This window comes from Colletotrichum fructicola (assembly GCF_000319635.2).
Source record: "Colletotrichum fructicola Nara gc5 chromosome Unknown KSG_Nara_v1_contig08, whole genome shotgun sequence".
NCBI classification, from domain to species: domain Eukaryota; kingdom Fungi; phylum Ascomycota; class Sordariomycetes; order Glomerellales; family Glomerellaceae; genus Colletotrichum; species Colletotrichum fructicola.
The window spans coordinates 1,893,515-1,914,924 of record NW_027094058.1 but is presented as its reverse complement, the minus strand read 5'-3'; the positions used below and the strand labels follow the sequence as shown (position 1 = coordinate 1,914,924).

General features: G+C 54.9%; 6 protein-coding genes across 6 annotated transcripts; 3 read left to right on the top strand and 3 right to left on the bottom strand.

Moving 5' to 3' along the window:
• Nucleotides 1-503: 503 nt before the first annotated feature.
• On the top strand, nt 504-2,708 carry SP2-1 (Subtilisin-like protease 2; the record flags this gene model as incomplete). Its single annotated transcript, XM_032036365.2, has 3 exons — nt 504-2,139; nt 2,201-2,280; nt 2,559-2,708. 3 exons carry the CDS (start codon nt 504-506, stop codon nt 2,706-2,708), a joined length of 1,866 nt encoding a protein of 621 aa, XP_031884697.2.
• Nucleotides 2,709-4,762: 2,054 nt separating this feature from the next.
• alp1-2 (Alkaline protease 1) lies at nt 4,763-7,204 on the top strand (the record flags this gene model as incomplete). The annotated part of the gene is made up of 2 exons (XM_032036363.1): nt 4,763-6,977; nt 7,044-7,204. The coding sequence occupies 2 exons, from the start codon at nt 4,763-4,765 to the stop codon at nt 7,202-7,204; spliced, it is 2,376 nt and encodes a 791-aa protein (XP_031884699.1).
• Nucleotides 7,205-9,630: 2,426 nt separating this feature from the next.
• Nucleotides 9,631-11,155, bottom strand: CGGC5_v013600 (uncharacterized protein; the record flags this gene model as incomplete). Its single annotated transcript, XM_032036362.1, has 2 exons — nt 9,631-10,871; nt 11,062-11,155. The coding sequence occupies 2 exons, from the start codon at nt 11,153-11,155 to the stop codon at nt 9,631-9,633; spliced, it is 1,335 nt and encodes a 444-aa protein (XP_031884701.1).
• A 3,350-nt stretch (nt 11,156-14,505) lies between these two features.
• Nucleotides 14,506-17,028, bottom strand: pta1 (mRNA cleavage and polyadenylation specificity factor complex subunit pta1; the record flags this gene model as incomplete). The annotated part of the gene is made up of 7 exons (XM_032036361.1): nt 14,506-14,636; nt 14,690-15,545; nt 15,592-15,943; nt 15,998-16,201; nt 16,264-16,394; nt 16,448-16,613; nt 16,688-17,028. The coding sequence occupies 7 exons, from the start codon at nt 17,026-17,028 to the stop codon at nt 14,506-14,508; spliced, it is 2,181 nt and encodes a 726-aa protein (XP_031884700.1).
• Nucleotides 17,029-18,160: 1,132 nt separating this feature from the next.
• On the top strand, nt 18,161-18,498 carry CGGC5_v013598 (Cytochrome c oxidase assembly factor 3; the record flags this gene model as incomplete). Its single annotated transcript, XM_032036360.1, has 3 exons — nt 18,161-18,168; nt 18,229-18,356; nt 18,410-18,498. The coding sequence occupies 3 exons, from the start codon at nt 18,161-18,163 to the stop codon at nt 18,496-18,498; spliced, it is 225 nt and encodes a 74-aa protein (XP_031884703.1).
• A 465-nt stretch (nt 18,499-18,963) lies between these two features.
• On the bottom strand, nt 18,964-21,021 carry DEP1 (Transcriptional regulatory protein DEP1; the record flags this gene model as incomplete). Its single annotated transcript, XM_032036359.1, has 4 exons — nt 18,964-19,386; nt 19,440-19,923; nt 19,982-20,051; nt 20,103-21,021. The coding sequence occupies 4 exons, from the start codon at nt 21,019-21,021 to the stop codon at nt 18,964-18,966; spliced, it is 1,896 nt and encodes a 631-aa protein (XP_031884702.1).
• Between the last annotated feature and the right edge of the window lie 389 nt (nt 21,022-21,410).

Here is a 21,410-nt window from a genome sequence, read left to right as displayed (position 1 = left end):
GGTGGGCAATTCAAACAGCGTTTTCCAAGCTTTGATGAGAGAGCCAAGAGCATCAATAACACTAAGGGGCAAGATCTAAGCCACTTATTACTTCGAAAATAAGGTGTGTCTGCCTTGCTATGTATATCATACGTCACGGACATGCCCGCCGTCAAATTTAAGGTTTGAAGGGCTGCCCCTTGAAGGTTGCACCCATCTGAACAATGCGGGCGTCAAAAATAGACCTGCTCAACGCAGATCCATGACTCGGAATCACTTAAGACTCAGTAGAGCATGCGGACTCCACATGGCCTCTCAAATTGGCAAATATATGCAAAACGAATGATGTTCATTCAAATGAATCATGACTAGAGGCTAGAACGGTGAAGATACGATATTTAGTTCGTCTGATCTCGCTCGCGCGGGTGCGCGGCACACGAACCGCTCGCGGTCAAGTCAGTGTATCCACTAACGCCGAACATTCGTTCTTTCGCAGGCTAGGTTTTCCAGCCGTTTCTCTCATTATGTGTCGTTTTCAATCAGTCACTCTTTTTCTCGCCCTCGTTTCAGTGTGTTATTCCCAAACGTCCGAACCAGCACCGTCCGCAGTTCCAAGCGGCACAAGCGCGGACTACATAATCTATGCCAAGGAAGGTACTAACAAGGCCGACGGCGATGGCTTCGGAAATACACTCGCAGGCCTTGTAGGTGAAGAAAACAGGGACATCATTGCCAATGACATTGGCATCCCCTTCGTCTGGCGCGCAAACCTCACTCCCGATCAGCTTGCAACGGTCAAAGCCGACCGCGTTGTCGCCGAGGCCGATATCAACAACCCTCTCACCCGCGACGACTGGGAGCCGGATAGGGTGCAACCGTCGGCCACCCAGCAAAAGCGTGCCGAGGTCACACAGATCCCGATCGCCAAGAACAACATCTTCGACCTGCGAACGCTTTCGACGCCGCCGAGAGAAAAGGAGTCGCTCCCTAACTACCGATATGATGATGTTGCCGGCCAGGGAATTACCGTGTATGTCGTCGATACCGGCCCGTTTGACTTGCAACACGAGGAGCTTCGCTCTTCCGATGCCAGTATCACCCGCCGTGAGTTGGATCTCGCCAGAGGGAAGGAATTGGATCTTCAAGATCGCCAGTACGGGACATGCATTGCTTCCAAGACTGTTGGTGACACATCCGGGGCGGCAAAGCGGGCAGATTTAGTCGGAGTTCGCATCGACTTCACCGAGTTCGGTCTGCTCCATGGTCTCCAGGCCGCCGCCGACGAGATCAGAGGGAACGGACTGCAGGGCAAGGCCGTCATCTCGGTATCGATTCTCACGAATGCGCCCAGCGCTGCCTACACGACCTCAATGCGAAGCATCATCCAATCTTTGATCAAGTTGGATGTTCCCGTCGTGACTGGAGCTGGAAACAAGTTCCAAGATGGCATCGAGGAGCCTCACAAGTTGCCGGCAGTTCTGGCGAAGGAGCTGCCCGTCATCGTGGTAGGTTCAGCCGACAAGGACTTTGGAATCTCCGCGTTTAGCCAACGTGGCAACCTGGTAACAACATATGCCATCGGCGCCGATGTCATGTGCGCTGAATCCCTCGAAGCGACCAGTCTCGCGACACACTCGGGCACCTCTTTTGCCACGCCTCAGATCGCAGGCATGCTGGCGTATTGGATGTCCCATCCAGACTTTGCCCGTGACTTGTCGGCAGGCTCAATTGCTGAGATACTCCGCAACATGACGGGTGCTCTTTCATACCCGCGTGTCGCTGAGGCCGGATACCCTCCCATCGCCTGGAACGGGTACGACCTCGCCGAGTCGTGTTTCGACTCGGGCAGCGGCAGCACAAACGGAAGGAGAGCCAAGCGAGCCATGAGGCGCGACCTCAACCAGGCGTGTGCGTATGCGCCGAAGCCCGTCGCTTCTGCGGCCCCGACGGCGACTGCTGTCAACCCTCCAGTGTCTGCAGCTGATGGTCCCACAACGACAACAACATCAGCCATAGAAACGGCGACCGCCGCACCAGGGACATGTAACTTGTGCGGTGCCATGCTTGATAACGAGAACGCTAGCAACCTGGGAGGGCAGGTTGACTGTGACGGGGCCGTGTATGCTCAGAGTTCGTGCGAGGCCAACCCCGACTGCAAATGTAAGTTTTGCTTGTTTTGTCCACAATACCACGCTGAACATATGCTGACCGGAGATCGCAGCATGGGCCTATGGCAGTGACAACAGGGGCAACTACGCCATCCCTGTCTGCCTTCTCTTTACCCAATCTGCAACGGAAATTGTTAGCCAAGCGCCACCAGACCCAGAGGGCAAATGCCCTTTTAGATACCACGACAAATCGTGCCCTGCGCCTTGAAGAGTTCATGTTCAATGGCGCCTTCTTGTAAATTTTTAGACGAAGTTGTACATAAATACATCAGTTCAGAAACTCGCTTTTCTCGTATCTTCCAACTCTAATGAGGAAAAACCCACAGTGCAGTTCGACCTGTAAAGTCACATTTCCACTGCCCTGAACTGAAATCATAGGTGACAACAGGCCGTTGACATGTTCCATTGAAGACTCGCATACCTCATATATCCTATGGACGCCTGTGCATATATCCTATGGACGCCTGTGCCACGGTCAAGGCGGCCAAGAAGTGGAAGAACGTCAAGCCCCAGACTTGGTACTACTCTCCTTGGGTGCACGTCAACACGCCCATTCCTTAAAGCAAGGATGATGTTGTCGTCAGTTTTGAGGTTTCCGCCGATGCTCTCAAGCAGGCTTCGAGCGAGCCTTGCGCTGCGGTATGTTTTGAAGTTCTATGTGAACTTACAGATTACCATCCAATTCATACAGACGTGCTTAAGTGGGTAAGCTGAGGGAAAGGTGAGAGAGTTCGTCAAAGCTACGCTTCAAGCACCCCCTGACCAGTGCTGTGGACAGGGCACATATCTACTGTACATTGGTGTTTCCCCACAGACCAGCCGCCGCGCGGTGTGTTAAAGTCGCGGAGGTCGGCCCCGGTTTTAGGCCGTTTCAGGCGGATTATTTGCCTGTTTCTGGCTTATATAAGCGATGAAGCCCGGAAGTTCCATGCCGAGGCCGAGGCCGAGGCCGACGTTGTTACGAAAATCGGGCAGGGTATGAGAGGAAACAGAGGCTGGAGGGCGTGGTATTCCCAAAGATGGTATGTAAATATGCTTTCGTTGACTCGTTCTTTACTTCGGCGGATGCGCGGCTCGACTTACACAGTGGTGCGCTCGAGTAGGCTTTCGGGCTCGACAGAACAGGCAGACGAGCCAGATACCATGTCAATAAGGCAGTCGGGATTCGGAGAGGTCGTTGTTGAAGAGGTCGTTGTTGAACATGGTCATGATGTTGACCAAGCGCTTATGGAAGCGATACAAGAACGAACGGGAGAATCAAACGGAATAAGCTACCATTCTTGTCCAAGCTGTACTGCTTTCGCGACGAAAATGTACCGGTATGTTCAGATGCCAAGGCCGTTTCGTACCATGGGAACTCTCTGAAATGGCTGGCTTACTGTATTCCATAAGGCTCTAGCTTATTGCGATTGGCCATTAACTCTGAATTCTCCCGCTTTTCTCTTACGCTCCTCTCGCTCTACATAGTAAGTCCCCACTAATCGTATTGGTTGGCGGGGACTTAACGAGCCATTCCATTTGGCGAGTTCAAAGAATTTCGATACCAACCAGCAATTGAGATAATGACCCCGTGTCGTTTTCGGGTGCATGGATTACTCGAGCATCTTTATTTCTGGGAGTGATAAGAGAAACGAAGGGCCGGTACGGATAAGTCGGCAGCGGCGCTAGTGACGCCGCTTTCGGTATCATTCCGGCGTAAGCATACCGGATCCTAACTCCGCGCAGAAGCATCGCTTCCGCGTATTTTTGGTGGCTGACGTACCTTATCATTGGCGAGTATGATTTCCGTACTTTTGCTTTCCTTCTCAAGCCAGACTTCGGTCAGCGACCCCCCGAGTGTTCCAAGTTATGAGGGACCCCTCGAGACAACGATGCCGGCCTGAAAGTCCGAAGGCCTCGCATGTCCGGCTGTTCTAGGTTTATTAGAGAAATACAATCTTGGATAAAAATAATATGACCTTGAGGGGCACCAGCCGGTCTGTCAGGCCGCCTAGGAGATTCTCAGGCCGTTGCTTGCCTTTACCTGAAGCCGCTCCTCATTGTGAGAAGCCCCATCTGTATGTATAATTTCTTGGGTTATTGCTATTTGGGCTGCGTGCTAGACCCTCTACTGGTTTCATCTTGCCGTATGTAAGGCTTGGGCTCCATTCCCACGTGGCAATCAGCCTAGCCGACGTGCTCTTGGCAGGTCGGCGATGGTCGTGACGCCCAACCATCGGCATTTTGGTCCGCAGTGTGTCTCCCAAAAAAGCGACTGTTAGATTTGACAGGTTTAAGGTTTAATAAGAGGCGGTGCATTTGACACCTGGTGATCTCACTGGGCAAGTTCACGAATAAGTTGGCTTTTCATGCAAATCAATGACACCGCCAATGGCTTGGTGACTAGTATCCCACATACTAACAAATCACAACAGCAATGGCTCAGTGCAACGTTAGGACACTGTTGTCTATCAAATTATGGCTGTAAAGGCGTTCTAGACGCCTGCATTTCACGATATGTTCGTCGCGTGCGGGCATTAAAAGATCGGGTCCATCCCATTTTCGTATTCCCGAATCCCGAGCACCATCGGCCTCATCAGACATTCTTTTGTTAATACCAACCTTCTGCTTTCAGCATGACCTCCATTCGCTTCTTTATCACTCTTTTACTTACACTCATTTCAGTATGCTGCTGCCAGGAAGTGCCCGCTTCGAGGTTTGGGACAACAAGCTGGCGTAACCAGACCTCTGCTCCACCGCGGTCTTCGTTACCACCTCGGTCTTCCCTACCACCCTCCAGCTCGTTGGTCCCTTCCTCTGCCCCCCAGTCTAGAATCTCTTCCTCCCCACCACCCACGCTTCCTCCTGCCACCCCAACACGAGCATCCTCATCAGCACCTTCGAGAACATCGTCCGCGCCTCCAAGCACCGTCACCGTCAGCAATGGCGAGACCATTGCCGTGGCTGCGGGAGTCCTCGTCGTCGGTGGTGTCGGCGGCGGCTTCTTCACCCTGAATGGCGTTACGACAGCTGTCCCCGCTGGCGCTGCCATCACAGCTGGATCGACTGCACAAAACCCAGAGAACCCAGACGACCCAGGAAACGAGGCAACCAAGAACCCAGAGCAGCAGACGCCTTCGAAGGCACCCTCTAATGCCCCCAGTTCAAGTGTACCTGCCTCAACTTCAGGAAGCCCGACCACCTCATCAGCCGCCCCCACTGGTACGGCCGCCGAATACATGATCTTCGTCAACAGGAACACCACGAAGGCAGACGCAGACGGTTTTGGCAACACCCTCAAGACCATCGTTGGCGATCAGCCACTCAATTCTATTGTAGATGAGAATGGCATTGCCTACATGTGGCGCACGAAGCTCAGGCCGGACCAACTCGATAAGGTGAAGGCTGATCGTGTCGTTGTTGACACAATTCTGTATCAGAAGGGCGCCGCTGAAAAAGACCCGACGCCAGACCCTGAGGACAAGGATCCGGAGGTCGAGCCGGCTCTGGGACCGTCTCCGTCAGGGACCAGTACCGCACCATTGGCGAAGAGAGCGGACTACACGCAACTGCCCACGGCCAAGAACAAAATACTCGATCTCCGAACTCTATCCACACCACCCCAGACCAACGGAATACTGGACAACTTCTTTTATGAGGATCCCGCTGGCGAGGGCATCACAGTATATCACATCGACATCGGGCCGTTTGCCATGGACCACGACGAGTTCAAGACAGATGTCAAAGCTAGGCGAGAAACTATTGAAGTGAACCTCGACAAGGAAAATCGCGTCGCAGATGCGGACCACGGAACCTGCGCAGCTTCCAAGATCGTTGGCCAGGGAGTAGGCACTGCCAAACGCGCCGGCCTGGTTACTGTTCGAATTGACGCGGATCCTTGGGGCGTCATCGAGGGCCTGCAAGCTGCCGCCAAAGACATCATTGCCAAAGATCTTCGAGGGAAAGCTGTTGTCTCTATTTCTGTCGGCGTGGAGATTGTAGACCCGAAAGAAGACCAGGTCATCATCGACTACATTCGCGAGGTCCTCGAGGTCCTCCAAGAGTGGGACATTCCCGTTGTCTGTCCCTCGGGTAACAACGGTGTTGCAGGCCAGACAGTCCAGGTCAACGAATATCCCGCAATGTTCGCCGATAAGTTCCCAGTGATCGTCGTCGGCTCGACCAGCAGAAGGCTCGAGAAGTCCTGGTTCAGTCAACAAGGCAACCTCCTGACCACCTGGGCCGTCGGCGAGAACGTGAGGTGTGCAAGCTCGACCAACCTCGCCGGGCTGAAATTCGAGACCGGCACATCTTTTGCGGGTCCGCAAGTCGCCGGAATCGCGGCCTATTTCATGTCGCATCCCGATTTCAACATAGGCTTTCGCGTGGGCAGCGTCGCCGCCGACGTGCGCGATCTCATCGGCGCAACTTCGTTCCCGCGCATCACCCACGAGGCGGGATACCCCTCCATGGCGTGGAACCTCTGGGGCTCGCAGCAAGCGTGCTCCGTGAACGGGGGCGGCAGCAGCGGTGCACAGAGCAGGGTCATGAGAAGGGCCCTGGAAGGTCGACAGCTTCCTGCTTGTTCTCTCGCGCCCTCGTCCGCGCCAGCGACGGCTGCGCCAACGGCGGCACCTTCGGGAATTCCCAACGGAGGTAGCCCGACGACCGGCGGTCCGGTCACCACTACGGTAACTTCTCCTGCCGAAACAGCCACCGGACCTCCAAGCTGTGGTGTTTGCGGAGCGCAGGTCCCGGATGGTGTGAGCGGAGAGATTGGAGGGCAGGTTGGCTGCCAAGGGGGGATTCCGTACGCGCACAGTTCTTGTGAGGGAAATGCCAACTGTAAATGTGAGTTTCCTCCCTTGCCTTTGGAAGAATGTTTTCTAGGAATCTTGAACTAACCATCTATTACAGCCTGGGCTATCGGACAAGAAGACAGAGGAACCTACAGTATCCAGATGTGCCTATTCTTTGACCAGAACGCCCCGAAGATGGTCAGCCAGGCGCCGGCAGACCCAGAGGGGAAGTGCCCGTTTAAGTACTACGACAAGGCGTGTCCAGAGCCAGCGTCATGAGTTGGTGCTGGCGGTGTGAAGGTGTAGAGAGGTCAATAGAGAAAACGCCTAGGATAGAAATGAATTAAACCATATTCAAGTTGTAAGTGTTTGCACTGCACGGCGGTTTACTCAGGTATAGATTTGTTTTCAGATGCCTCGACTTTTTTGCGTTCTTCAAACAATCCAGCGTGCCCAGACTTGTTCCAACTCACCCCCTAAGGTTTACATGAGTCGAGATTATACAATATGGCGTGTTTCTTACTACATGAGGTACGTTATCAGATCTCGCGGCTTTTCATTCCGTGAAAACGCAACGAAATATCATCAGAATACTCACAAGACCTCGACGATGGGGGGTGAGAACCATGACTGTAATCCAGTGCTGAAGTTCTAGACCTCAAGTTATCGGGAAGTTCGGATCCGAGGGTGTGTGCTTTTTCGCACCACCGTGGAGCGATTCCAATCAGCACATTGTCCACAAGCCGAACACATTTGTCTTGAACTTCCAACTCTTTGAGTTTTGAAATGAACTTATATTTTTTCCTACCTATACCGGCCGTGGGCTGGAGGGTTAGAGGGTCTTGCTGCGGGAGCCCAGGTTCAAATATCAATACGGAGTTCTTGAATCATTAGATTTCCACACACACAACTGACCGGGTGAGTGGAATTATATATAAGTACCCATCTCTCTCCTAGCTGTCCTTCTGAAGCAAGCAATCGAAACAGAACAGGAAGAGATTTCGAGCAAGTCTAGCTTACGGATGATGAGTCGCGTCCCACAAGCTGCTGCATGGTCTCTTGGCACCTTTCAACGTCGCTGTCCAGCCAGGAGTGCATGTTACTGAATACTACCCAGGCACAGCTCAGATCACGCGAATCAATGTGCCGGCAGGATATCTCAGGCTCTCAAACTGAAAAGTCCGGATGCGGCAACACAACATGTATCTACAATGCAATTCTCTTGTCAGATTACTCAAGATTTGTCGTTCGAAATATACAAACCTTCCCAAACTCGAAGATTGCCCAAGGACCTTGACTTTGAGTCTTTGAACCCACGTCATGCACGACATTCTTCTACCCGGCCAATGCAGAGGACAAAAGGACTAGCATATAAACAGGTCAAGGCTGGGAATCTTTGAAGCTGAACCCAAAGCAAATGAATCCGATGTAGTGGTCTATGACATTGCGACGAACGCAGGTGATGCCGCGCTACAAGCCCAGAGGCATCTGAGCAGCCATTCTAGACGACACCCACTCAAAATCACCGCAAGCGTGTCCGAGTTGCCTCGCCGTCGTTCTTGATCGTCGCCTTGGTATACTGGGAATACACAAGTACCATACTGGTTACATTAGCTTTCACTCCCGTAGGATACGATGGCATAATGCCTGGCACGCATGTCTGGAGGCTGAACACGCACTTGGCCGTTACATTTACTGGACCGGTTTGACAACTTCTTTGACGACCTGATTGTGTCTTGTGTCAAGGGCACATACACAAGAAGCACACCTTTAAATAGGTAGACTGAGATGCGTGCCAGAGTCTTCACGACTTATGACCTACTTGCCCCCAGCGATCTCAGCCCGCCTTTCACCAGGGCTTACCTCTCTGCCTCAACTCAGCCCGAAGACACATTCAACACACATACAGCTTCATGAACTTGTTCAATATGATTTGATTCTCAAAAGACAATGGTCTCAACTATGCCCCAACACGCCGTCCTCGGACGTAGGAAGTTTAAAAAGAAAAGAAACCGCACAATCCAAAGCCTACCCACTCCCTGCCCCCCGTACGGCAGTGACACTTCCATTCAGTGAGTATCCTACCCTCGAGGGCAAGGGGGAAACAAAGTAGACACCAACAAAGGGGCGAACGCAAATCTCATGCATTCCCTGGCATCCGACCGCCCCCGTTCCCCAAGAACGCCCCTAAACTCCGATTTCCCTAGTATCTTTCTCTTCTTGATGCTCTTTTTTTGTGGACAATCAAGTGCAGACCAATGTGCGTTGTGTGTAAGTTATTCGCGGTTCCGATGCCGATTCTGTCCGATATGAAAAGAAACAAGGAGCGGTAGCCAAGTCTCTGTATCCAGAAATGTGAGAAAAGGAATGTTTTCCTATCCGCCATCCGTCCCGGGTTTCGTTTTTTCTATTCTGTCGTGTTTGACTCGGTTTCCTTAGGAGTGTGCCGTCGATCGAGAGAAAAAGAAGAAAAGACAAAGTGAAGTTCTCTGATCCGAGGCCTGGTCTGGTCTATGGCCTATGGCCGGCGTGGTTCGGTATGCACATCTTTCCTCGTGTGCTGGGTGGTCCGTGTTTTATCGCGGTAAATTGTAAATGTGGGTATAGCCGGCCGGAGGTTATGGAATGGAGCTGGTATCGAATAGGAGGAGGTCCGGCTGCGGCGGTGGGAGGTCCTGTGCCGTCTGGAGGCAGCGTGACTGAGATCATTGCAACAAGTCCTTGACGTTCTCTTTTACGCTCAACGCCCACTTCAACTTCGCCAACGTCGATCTCGTCTCTTCCAACAACCTCTCCTGCTCCGCTTCCCTCTCTGCCGCGTTTGTCTTGATGCTCTTCAACGCCGCCTCTTGCTCCGTCTTGTAATCCGAAAACTTCTTCTCCATGTCCTCCTTCTGCCGTTGCAGCTCCTTGATGTTGCCGTCCTGCTGGTCGCACAGGTCCCTCAGCGTCGTGATCTTGTCGTCATCCCTCCTCCTCTCCTCGACGAGCCCGGCAATCTCGGCGCGGAGCTTGAGATGTGCGCGCTTCACCTCGTCGCCCTGGTCCTTCCAGTGCGAGCTGATGGCGTTATACCGCCCCTCCATCAGCGCGGCGTGCGTGTTGGCGTCCTCGACCTGCTTCGTCGTGCTGGAGCGCATCTTCTCCATCTCGTCGCGCCACATCTGCTCCTTGGCCTGCGCGTCCGACGTGCGCTTCTTCTCGAGCTCCACGTTCCCCTGGAGCGTCTCCACCTGGCGCTCCTTGCGGCTGAGCAGCGTCTTAGTGACGCTCGCCTCGAGCAGGCGGCTCTCGTAGTCGCTGATCAGGCGCTCCATCTTGTCCTCGACGAGCTTGGCGGCCTGCTTCGCCTCCTCGGCTCGTAACCGCTCGATCTGGATGTCGCGCTTGAGGGCCTCATTGTCGCTGACGAGCTTGTTGATGACGCGGCCCGTCTTGCCCAGGCCCGCCTTGCCGATGGTCGAGTCCCAGCCGGCGCCTTGGGATTCGGTGGCGGCGGCGGCGTCGTCGTCGACGGGGGGCGAGCCGTCCCTCGGCTTGAGGGTTGCGTCGCCGTTGGACCATTCCTGTTTTAGCTTCACGCTCGGGGGCGTTCTGTCTTGGTGGTTGGAAGCCATGCTGACGGCGCTGGCGTTGCTGTTTACGGAGGATGAGAAGGCGGAGTTGCGGGAGTGGTGGGTGTCGGAGCTCGTGTCGCTCGCGGCTTCGAAGCTGGGTACTGTGCGGATGGTCTGGACCATCTTTTGGGTGCCTCGGGGAGACGGGGAGGGGCTGCTCGTCGACTGGATTCTGGTGTTCCCGTCGAAGCGAGTGCTCATGCTAACGTTGCGGGCAGCACCGGCGGTTGATGTTGCAAGGCTGCGGTTGGACTGTGGACCATTTAACGGGGTATCTGTCGTCGTTGTGGTCGCCGAGGAAGGGTTCGCTGAGGATGCTTTGCGGGTGTCTATGGTGAGAGGAGAAGTTAGCCAAGGAGAATTCTCCCCAGAGATTTGCGTATCCCCCTCTCTCTCGGGCCGTCGAAAGTAGTGGCGCAAGGACGGAAGCAACGTCGATCGAGAGTCTTCAGGAGTGGTGGACTGGCGGCGGACGGGGCGAGGTTTCAAGCAAACAGCGGGAAGGACGGGGACCCTTACCGAGAATGAAGCCCTGGAATTCGGGGACTTGGGGAGGATTAGAGGGGATGCGCTGCGTCTGTTGCTTCTGTGGTTTTTGGAGTTTACTGGGCATGTCTCTCGTTCATTGTCCGTCTTGTTAAGGTTGAGTAGTCCGGGTAGGCTGGTCGAGGTTAAGATAGTTCGCGGGCTGGGTGTTGGGTAGCGCGTGGTAGTACTAGTAAGGTAGGTACGGTAGGTAGGCGGTTCAAGTATGTAGCAGCGGATGGTGGTTGCGGCAGACGGGAGGATGGGAAAGTTTGGGGGGGGAGGGGAGCGCGTTCGTCTTTTTTGGATCGGGGGTGTGTTCGCTTCAGTGGTCGAAAACGGCGGGCAGCATGTGCGTCTGATGTCGCGGCGGCCGTTCGAGGGCACGAGGGGTGGCTGACGTGGGATTCTTTGGAGGGTTGGAATGAGAGCTGCAGCTCTGCGTCAAGCAGGACAAGACAAGCGATGGCGATTCCATACGTTTCTTGGGGCGGAAGTCCGGGGCGATGCTTGGGACGAAGTTCCTCGGTGCGCAATGCAGGCGATGCAGGCGCAGAGCAGCGCAATGGCGATGCGATGCGATGCAGGGAAGAACGAGAATCTCGCTCCGCTCGGTGCCTGGCCTGATCACGGAGTGGAAGGCTGGCTGGTAGGTAGGTAGGTAGTATTTCGTACACTGCAAGCTAGGTAGGTACGACACCTAGGAATAAACAGCCGACGAACGTGGGTATGTGTGTTTTGTGTGTCTCTGCTTGCTCGGGGCCGTGTGTTTGGAGGCTACGTCAGTCAGGTCATTTTCCTCTGACAGGAGGTGGGAAAGGAGGGTCGAGCGAGAAGGGGAAAGCCCAGATAAATTAGTGTAAAAGAAGGGCCGCTCTGCTATGAGCATGGGATGGAAGAGAAAGAGGAAGACGACACGACAGGAAAAGGCTCCAGTTTCTCCTTGCAGCGCGTCCAGTGTCCAGTCCTTGTTAGCGAGGCCGGGTTCAATGGCAATGTTTTTCTGCGGCCCCCAGATTCGTTCTAAAGTGGATGCCTTCCCATTTCCTTTTTTTCGGTGCACTTGCAAGCAATTCGAATGAAGCCGGTCCAGGCACAAGCAAAGCACAGGCATAATTAAGTCTCACACACGCGGATAGGCGGGAGCCACCACACCGCGTCGGGGAATCAACACTGCCCAGCTACGAAAACAGTCTAGCACAACACAACCACTTTACTTCGCTACTAATGTACTTGTGCAAGTACTGCCGCCATCGCCAGGCCTTGCCCACCACGCTCACGCCAGACTCCCGACCGGCTGGGCAGGCAAATCACAGCGGACCACGAGCCCTGCGAGGCCACCACCTCCCAGGTCCTTCCGGGCTGCCGCAGCAGGGCCAGCCAGTCGGACCCCACTAAAAAACAGGAGACCACCCTGTTCCCCAGCAACGAAGATCGCTGCTGCTGCGTCACTCTGTATCCGTCCAGTACTGGGTGCTGCGGCTGCTGCTGCTGCTGAGAACACAAGTCAATGCACGGCCCCTCGCATGTCCTCTTTCGTGACCCCCGTCCGTCTTTTTTGTGCCTGCCCGTCTTAGCTAAGGGGGGCTCAGGCAAGGGGAATACGGTGAAGCATTGAAGCGTTGTTGTCGATGTCACTCACAGACAGACGTTGATGGTTGGGTGCATTACATCGAATTTCCCTCTTGTTTGAGTTGAACAATAACCAACTGCAGCATAGGCACCCCTTTCTCCTGCGGCACCACACCCACAACAGACCAGCACCTATCAACCCATCAACACCAGAAATATCTTGACACAACGAAAGAAGAATAGCATTGCATCCTCGCATAAAGTCAACTGCACCCCATCTCCCGCCCCCCTCGCCTCCCGCAGACTAAGACTTGCAGCAATCAACGAGAGATGCGATTTCGAGAAAAAGCAAAGCCCAGCCGCGTTTCCCCTCAATCCTATCCAGTCCCAAGTCCGCCCCCCGGCCCCCAGCGCAGATCAAAGATAATATCGTGCTCGATCCAACCCTCCCAAGGTTCCTCCCATCCTCGGTCCGCCTCTGGCAGCGAACCCCCCTCGTAGGGCTCTGCCTGTCCTGGTCGTACCAGTGACAAAGCATCAGACCTATCAGGCAGTGGACCCTTTGGAACATGAGTCTTATTCACAACAAACCAACTGGAACCAAATGCATGAATGGATTTCTCCCCCCCTTTGATTTAGCACACTCAAAGTCCGACAACGAGGCTGAACAAATCCCAAACGGAAAACGAAACCCAAAAACGGCAACTCTCCAACGAGGCCAACTACACAGAAACACCAGAGTTCCTTGGACAAAAGGTTGTTATTATTATCATCAGACTCTTAACCTCGAGCCGAAAAGTATGCCCAACTACCGTACATCATCAGAGAACATTGAAAACAGCCCAGCATCGTCAGATCTTCGGCTCCATCTGCATCCTCTCTTGGCGGAACAGCGCAACTGCACAACATTGATCAAAGCCTCTCTACGCCCAAGTTAACCCCTCCCCGCAAAAAAGCCTCCTGACCCGCCCGCCCCCTTCTGTCTGTAACAAAATATTCTCCGACGCAGCATTTCCTTCCCGTAAACCTACACAAAGAGGCTGGATGTCGCCCGTCCTTCCCAAAGCAAGGCAAAGCTCAAAAAAAACGCATCGACCAACAACGCCGGCAAATCACCCGCGCGCCGCACGCCGCACGCCGCACGCCGCACGCCGCCGCCCCAGCCATCCAAACCCCCTTCGCATTAGTGTCGGTCGGTCTTCCGGAGTCTTTGCTCGGTCTGGCCTGGCCTCTCGGCCCCCCGGACCCCAACCACTGATAGCCCCACAGCGTCCGTCCAAACCGCTCCCGCCCTTCCCGTGCGTGCCAAGATGGCGCCTCACAGACAGCGGTCTTTGCCTCACTAGCTAGGAATGGGAATTCGTCTTTCGAATATCCGGCAGACAAAGATATGGAACACGGCACTCGAAGATCTCTCCGGAAACCTGATTTCCATTTGCTAAGCTTTAACTTTTGAGACTTCATCTCCGTTTGCCTTGCGAGGGGAACTCCTAACCCCTAATGTTATATATGCACAGTAGTAATCCGTACACTCCATGGTCTTCCCGTGGAAAACCTCATAGTCAAACGCCAATTCGATGCCATGCTTAGCCATTCCCGCGTACGATTCCCCCGCCATTCTGCGGTGGGGAGTCCTCGAACGCTCTCACTTTAGGGTATCCTCAGTCTGAAGCTCAAACAGCCCATGAACCACCATCGTTGACCACTGCCCGCCAGTGTCCACAGCAGACCTCTCTCTCTCCACATTCCAGTCCGCGCGTACCTTTTTTGGTCGTCTACATCCTTTGCTGTACTCATGTGTATGTCTGTGTGAAAAATCATCCATGGTCGCGTCATTGATTGACGGCCGCATACAAGCGACCACCTTCACGTCGCGATGGCCGTGTTGTTGGTCGCCGCGGCAGCGTTGTTGTTCTCCGCGTCGCCCTTGGCCGCTTGGAGGAAGGCCGGTCTGAACTTGACGAGGTACTTCGCTGCCAACGGCTTTGCGTCCTCGACTGTTGTCGGCGTTAGCAAACATAACAGCACACATGGACTGGCCTCAACTTACACTCTGTCCAGATATTTTGCACAGTATCCAGAGCCATCTCCTTCGCCGGCGGCCGCATCATGACCAGGTACAGCAGACTTGTCAGTGCCAGGGGGACGACTGTCGGGTCTCGACAGATGGCCTTGACACGCGACAGAATCGCCGGGCTGAGTTCGGGAATCTCTCCCAGGAACCTCGTAAGCACCTTGTCCTGCGCATTGAGATATTGCGAGAAGCCGTCAATGAGCTTCAACGCCCACTTTTCGTAGTGCATGGGTTGATCGCCGGCTTGCTTCTTCTGCAGCTGGTCATTGTACCACTCTTCCGTCAACCACGTGATGGCTACATCGATGCGCCGTCGGAAGTCCTCGAGCACGTAGGTATATAGAGATTCTCTGATACTGTTGCCGAGTGAGAATCGTGCCGCAGAGCTACTGCTCTCGTCTTTGACGTCTACACCCTCCAGGCCTGCCGCAGACCTGCTAGCCAGACGTGTGATGATGGCAATCCACGATTCACGATCATTGCTACTAGCCGCCAATCGATTGATGCCAGACTTGGACTTCTTGGCCGGATCTTCGAGCGTCTTCACGAACTGGAACAGGGACATCACGGAACCTTGACCTGCGCTGAGCGCCATTTCGGGCGTCAGCGTCGGTGGCGGCGGCAACCTGAAGGACCTGAGCCCAAAGTCTCCGTCATCCAGCTTGGCCACACTATCGCCATCAAGCTTGTTCAGAATCTGCTCGTTGTCCTCGGCCGCAGAAAAGTCCGGCTCGTAGTCGTCATCGTCCTCGTCTACACCAAGCGGTGCAGTTTCTGGGTTAATTGGGGGTGGTGGCTGGGCAGCCAACGCATTGAGTCGTCCACGAATGCCCTACGGAGTGTTAGATGGGCGCCTCGGTTCGTGGCAGCGTACTTACCTCGAGCGCCTTCATAAGTAGATGTTGATCTGTACGGATGAGGGTGGTGATGCTGATCTTGGCGGCCATGGCGGGAGGCAGCGTTGCTACGTCAAACGCCTTGAGGCCTTCGCTGCCCGTGAGTGTGAACACATCGCCGAGGCTGTGAGGGCCTGGCGGCAGCGATGTGATCTGGATCTGTGGTGTTGTCGATACTTGTGGTACCAGTCGCTGACGCTTGGGGTCCATGCCGTCGTGGTGCTGAGCCTCATAAGCCCGTTTGCGGCCGGCCTCGTCGAATATCTCGTTTCGCATACGCATCATCCTCTCGACGTGCTGCTGGATTCGTGGCGCCATGGGGTTGTGCGGGTCGCTGGGTGCATGTTAGTCGGTGGCAAACACCAGCCAGAGACAGTGGAAACAGTACCGTTTGGACAAATGGATCAAGAGCATACGGGTGGTCTTTTCCATGGACTTGACCATTACGCGGGTTTTGGGAGTCATGGGCGAGTTTGCGAGCTTCAGTGGGTTGAAGTTGAGCACGGCATTCAAGATCCTGTTGGCCGTGCCGGGCCGTGTGCGGATCAAGATGGACAAGCAGTTGAGAGTGGCATCAACAATGAGAACATCACTATCACCAAGGCGCCTGCGGTTAGCTGTGATACAGGCCTGCTCCCACATACTGATCCTTACCTGCTGTTCTCCTGCAAGACGCTCAGCATTCTGTCCAGCAAACCAGCTCCTTCAGCGTCGAGCGTCCTAGCATCCAACGTCTGATGATTGGGCGGGATCTTGTCCAGCGATATGTCAAGAGAGTCACCACGCTAGGGAAGTTTGTCAGTGTCGTCAAGATAGCGATGCATCGGGCCGAGCCTACTCTGGGTTCCGCTGGGTTGGCCGTTGACTGCGCCAGTACGACTCGCTGTGCAAACTTGATGCAGCAAATGCGCACCGTAGGCTCAGCGTCGTCCCATATCCTGAGAATCCTCTTCTTGATCGCTACCATCCGCTCCCATGTGGTGGTGTCATACGAGTTGTTGATGCTACCGATAGAAAGTCAGCGTCCAGTCCTGCCCCTTCACCAGCAATCGCCGTTCAATCCTAGGGTCGTACGCACATCCATCTCAACGCATACGGGTAAACGCTAGCGGCAGTCTGTATAGCGCTCCGCAAGACATGGGCGTCCTCATTGGGGTTCTCAACCATGGTCTGCAGCGTGTCCAGCACGAAGAGCTGCATCGTCTCCTTCTCGCTTCCGGGGAGGGCTGGCGTCGCAAAGGCCTCGGCTAAGAAGTCGGCGCCCCATCTTCGTAGTTCGACGCGCGCGGAGGGTCCGACGATCGGAAGGATGCTCTGGACGACGTTGGGATAGTATTTGACGTCGCCGAGGACGAGTTTGCGGGCGTCGTTCAGTTGGCGGATTTGGTCGCTCACGGACTGCTCAGAGGCGGACGCCATCGTTGCGATGACCGATCGGGGATGAAGGGACTACAAGTCGAACCGATCTCGCGAAGTACTCTAGAGATTCAAAATGCGAGATATTGTGGTTTGTTGTGGCGGAGGTTGACCACGGCGAGGGGGTTTGAGATCACAAGGGTCGTGGCAGGAGCTTGTCGCGACTTGTCGAAATATGGAGAGCTCAAGCTTTTTCCAGGTCACCATGCCTCCAACGCGCCGGAAAATAAACAAGATCGCAATCAGTTGTCGTCTTCAAAAGGGTCGCCAGCAGAATCCGGTGGAAAATTTGTTGGATGGTTAGGCAACTTGAAGGTGACTGGTGTCCGATGCGATTGCCTTGTCCTTCTTTTTTCCCCCAAGCTCCAAAAGTGTGAAGTGTTTCTGCGGTGCAAGTGCAGCAGCGGCCTGGCGACGTCGAAAGGCTGCGTGACAAGCGACCAACGACGCGGGTTATGACGGGGCGTGTCGACCTGGGTAGCTGCTTTGGGCTTAGCGTCCTTTGTGCCCTTTCTGCAGACAGCGCTCCGTGCTTGTGGTCGTGTGTGGTGAGTGGTGCCTGTGGGTGGAGAGAAAGACAGCCTGTGCACCCGTCTGGCCCCCTGGAGCTCTGGGCCTCTTTAAATCGAGATGTTGGACGTCCGGCAGATGAGAAGGAGCTGGCTCCGTGATGACGATGTAAAACCGGAAAGCTCCTTGATTTCGAAACACAATTGGCTTGGGATTTTAAGCTTGCACTTCGCAGCTGTTCTCACCGTAAGGTAGAAGAAGCACTAAAGGAAGCAAGGTATGTCTCTCATGCAAAAGGCAGCGAGCGCTCTCTGCGTCCTGGCCCGGCCCCAAAAAAAGACAACCGCTGCCCGCAGGGACCCCTGCCGACAGGCTTATCGGATCAGTCTACGTCACTATCAGTTCAGCCGATCTTCAGCCGCTTTATCGATACCAATCGGCGGCAAGGGAATGTTCGGCCTATGAATTTCCTCTAGATTATTCGGTCTATGCGACAGGCGAGATCGAACTTCATCACGGCGCAACCCACGATCGCCCAAGGGCAGCGACACACCCCGTCACCTCCACACCTGCGATATTTCTCATAGCGATCGAATAGAGCTGAAGGCCGATAAATCCAGTCGCAATGGCAATGTATAGCAACGAGTCCCCCGCAGTCACCCGCTGAGTGTGGTCTGACGAGCAAAAAAACAGCCCCAAGAAGTCCTCCTACTACGATCGCAACCTGCGACAAGGGCCCGCCCTGATCCGAGCACGCAAGCCTTACCTCGTCAAGAACCTCGCTGTTGGTGCCGGTCTGTGGTGCTTCGCCGGCGCAGTGTGTATGTGGCGACTGTTCATATTCAAGAAGTGTTTAGCTAATTAGGCATCTTAGACTGGTACACTCTCAAGGCGGTCGGACAGGACGAGTTCGAGGACGTCAAGGTCCCCGATGTTCCAAGGCAGCCGGCAAAGAACAACTGAGGGTACGATGCAGCGGATGAACGATGAAATGAGGCAACAGTGTCACTATGTGGCCAGGTCATAAGACGCCGAATACATGGGTTTGCAAGTGAGAGCGCATTTGCATTGTATAATATATGCCGGCGAGAAGAAGTCGCCTCCTAACATGAATGCACCTCTGTAAAAAATCAAAAACAACCAATCAACTTCTGTACATGTCTCGTTAAAGGTACAGGGAACAACTGCCCACCCCAATGCAGACGAGGCGCCCCAAACCGATCCAAACCACCCGTCTTTTTCTTTTTAAAACTGAGGGACTTCGCACGTCTATGCGAACCCAACGATGAAAAGCCAACGCCTCTGTGCGCGGCATAAACGTAACCGAGATGAAGAAAATAAAAGAGGGCGATGCGCCCAAGCCGTCGTGGGGTATCATAACAGTACAGTAAGCCTCGAAAACGCCGTCAGCAACCGGGTGATGGCCTCTCAACTTGCCACCGCTGTCGCTGGTTCCTGTTTGGGCGCCGAGTCCTTGGCCGCTTTCGATGCCCGACTTCCTGCGCGCTTCATCTGAGCGCTCTGCGTGAGAACGTTTGCTGTCCTTACCATCTCTGGGGATGCAGAAGGAAACAGACTCGTGTGTGGTGACGTCTGCGGGACCGCGTGGCCGTTCGATAACGGCGGCGGTTGCGATGGGCCTGCTGGAGTCTTACTCTGCGACGGGCTGTTGACCCGCGCCCCCTGCGCCGAAGGACCTGTGCTGATCTTGTGGGAAATGTGGTTCGGGTTTGCCCAAGGCGTGTCCTTAATGAATTGCTCGCCGGCAGGGCCAAGAGCACCCCCGAACGCAACTGCTTGATAGTCCTCAAGAGGCTGCATCATTGACCTTTGACGAGGCTTTGAACTGCGCTGGGAGGCCATTAGCGGATGTCCGGTAGAGCCAGGGGACGATGTTATCTTACCTTCATGGCCTCTAGATCGTCTTCGACTTCCATCGCGTTGGCGCCGCGGATGGCGGGCATCGCAGGGAAACCTTCGTGCTTGGCAAGCCCTGCAAGGAAAGAAACTTCCGAGTTGTACGCGACAGCATTCCTGGTGCGCTGGGTCGGGTTGGTAGGGAACAGAAGCCCGTAGTCTGGCACGCTATGCGCGCTACGTCTAGCATTCTGTGTCTCGTACCACTCCTTGTTGAGATCCTCTAGCATCTTTGAGCGCTGTTCCCTTACGCCTTGGTAGAACTGGTCCCAGATCTGGGCGCGGCGTGCCACAGCTAGTCGTTCAAGCGCCTCGACGGACAACTCGTACTCCTTGTTCATGTGCAGCAACTTCTTCTCGAGCCTCTCGTCCAAGCATTGCTTCATGTTGAGGTACTCGGGATGGGATGGAGGTTCGGCTTGCAGGGAGTGCTCCTCTTGCTCGAGGCGCTCTAGGCGATCCTTGTACAGTCTGCCGCAAATCAATCAGCGCGTGTCGGGCGGGGTGATTCGACGCGTAGAATACTCACCGCTCGCGGAAAAACACAAACTTCTCCTCCAAATCTGTCCATTCCTCAACAGCGGCACGCTTCTTCTCGACTAGAAATCTGGTCAGTCTAAGCTTCGTGCACTAGCTCAAGGGCTCCTTACGCTCTTCGTCGTGTGTCGCTTCCGCCTCGTCGTCACCCTCGTGTTCAGCGTGCTCGTCATCGTGAGTCCCCGCATCCTCGTCACCCCGGCTATCATCGCGGGCGTCGTCATGGCCTTCATGGTCATGAACCTCGGCAGCATTGCCTTTGCGCTTGCTGCCGTTGCGGGTAATCTTTTTCGTTATTTGAGCGTCCTTCACCGGGCTCTGGCCGTCGCGCGACAGACCACGCTTGGTCGGTGGAAGCTCGGGGGCGTTGTCGTCGGTCGCAGAGTGGTCGCCGCTGTGGGAATTTGTGGATGGGACCTCGTCCTCGTGCAACTCCACGTCATTCTTGTGTGGTTCCTGGTCCTGGGGCACGACTGACCCGGTGCGCTTCCTGGAAGGCTGCCCTGGCTCGCTTGACTCCGCGATCGGCGACCGTTTTCTCTTCTTGTTATCGGCGCTCTCAGGGTTGTCTTCGGCGGAGGGGAGCTCTGTGGACTTCTTGGGCTTGCTGGGTGACGCCTCGTCACCGTGGCTGGAGGCCATCGACACGTCGTCGTGGTCGGAAAGACTGTCGTCGTCGCCATCGTCGGCGCCGTCGACGGAAAATGTCTTTTGGAGCTTGCTAGGCGTGCGTTCAAAGATCTGGCCGTCGTTGAACTGATTGACGACCACGTCCTTGTGCCGCTGGGCCTGCGGGGTGTCGTAGAGGCGCTCAGTCTCCGCCTCGGTATCGTTCGCCTCGGACAGGTTGCTGTCGGAGTCGAGCGCATCGTCGTGGTGTGACTGAGGCGGATCGAGCTGCATGCCATCGAGGGAGTCTCCGCCGTCCTTGTCCTCGACGTCGCTCAGAGGGCTGGAGATGTTGCTGTCGTCATGATCGAGCGTCGCCTGGCCCGGTGAGAGGGCAGGCGGCGCTGACGCCGTGGCTGCCATTGAAACGAGGACTTGATACCGTGCTTTGCGATATCAAATCGGGTGGTTCGGGTGCAGGATGGGTCGCGGCCGGGTGCAATTCGACCAGACGTTTTCGTGGGAACGACGGCGACGGGGCGCGGAGGGACAAGCAGAACCAGCAGAGGCAGGTTGGGGTGGTGGGCTGGCCGTTGTGGGGAGAAAAGCGAGTGTCTGCCAAAATCTAGAGGTAAATAAAAGCTGGCAGAGGATAGCATGAAAGCTTGAGATTGCGTAGAGCCCGGAATCAGAGGTGGGCGAGCGCGGAGTGGTGGTGTTGTGGTGGGTTTTCGGAGATGGGAAGAGAAGCGTTAGTGACCTGCCGCTCCATGAGAGATGCGCTCACCTGCTGCTCCCTCTCTCTCTGTGCC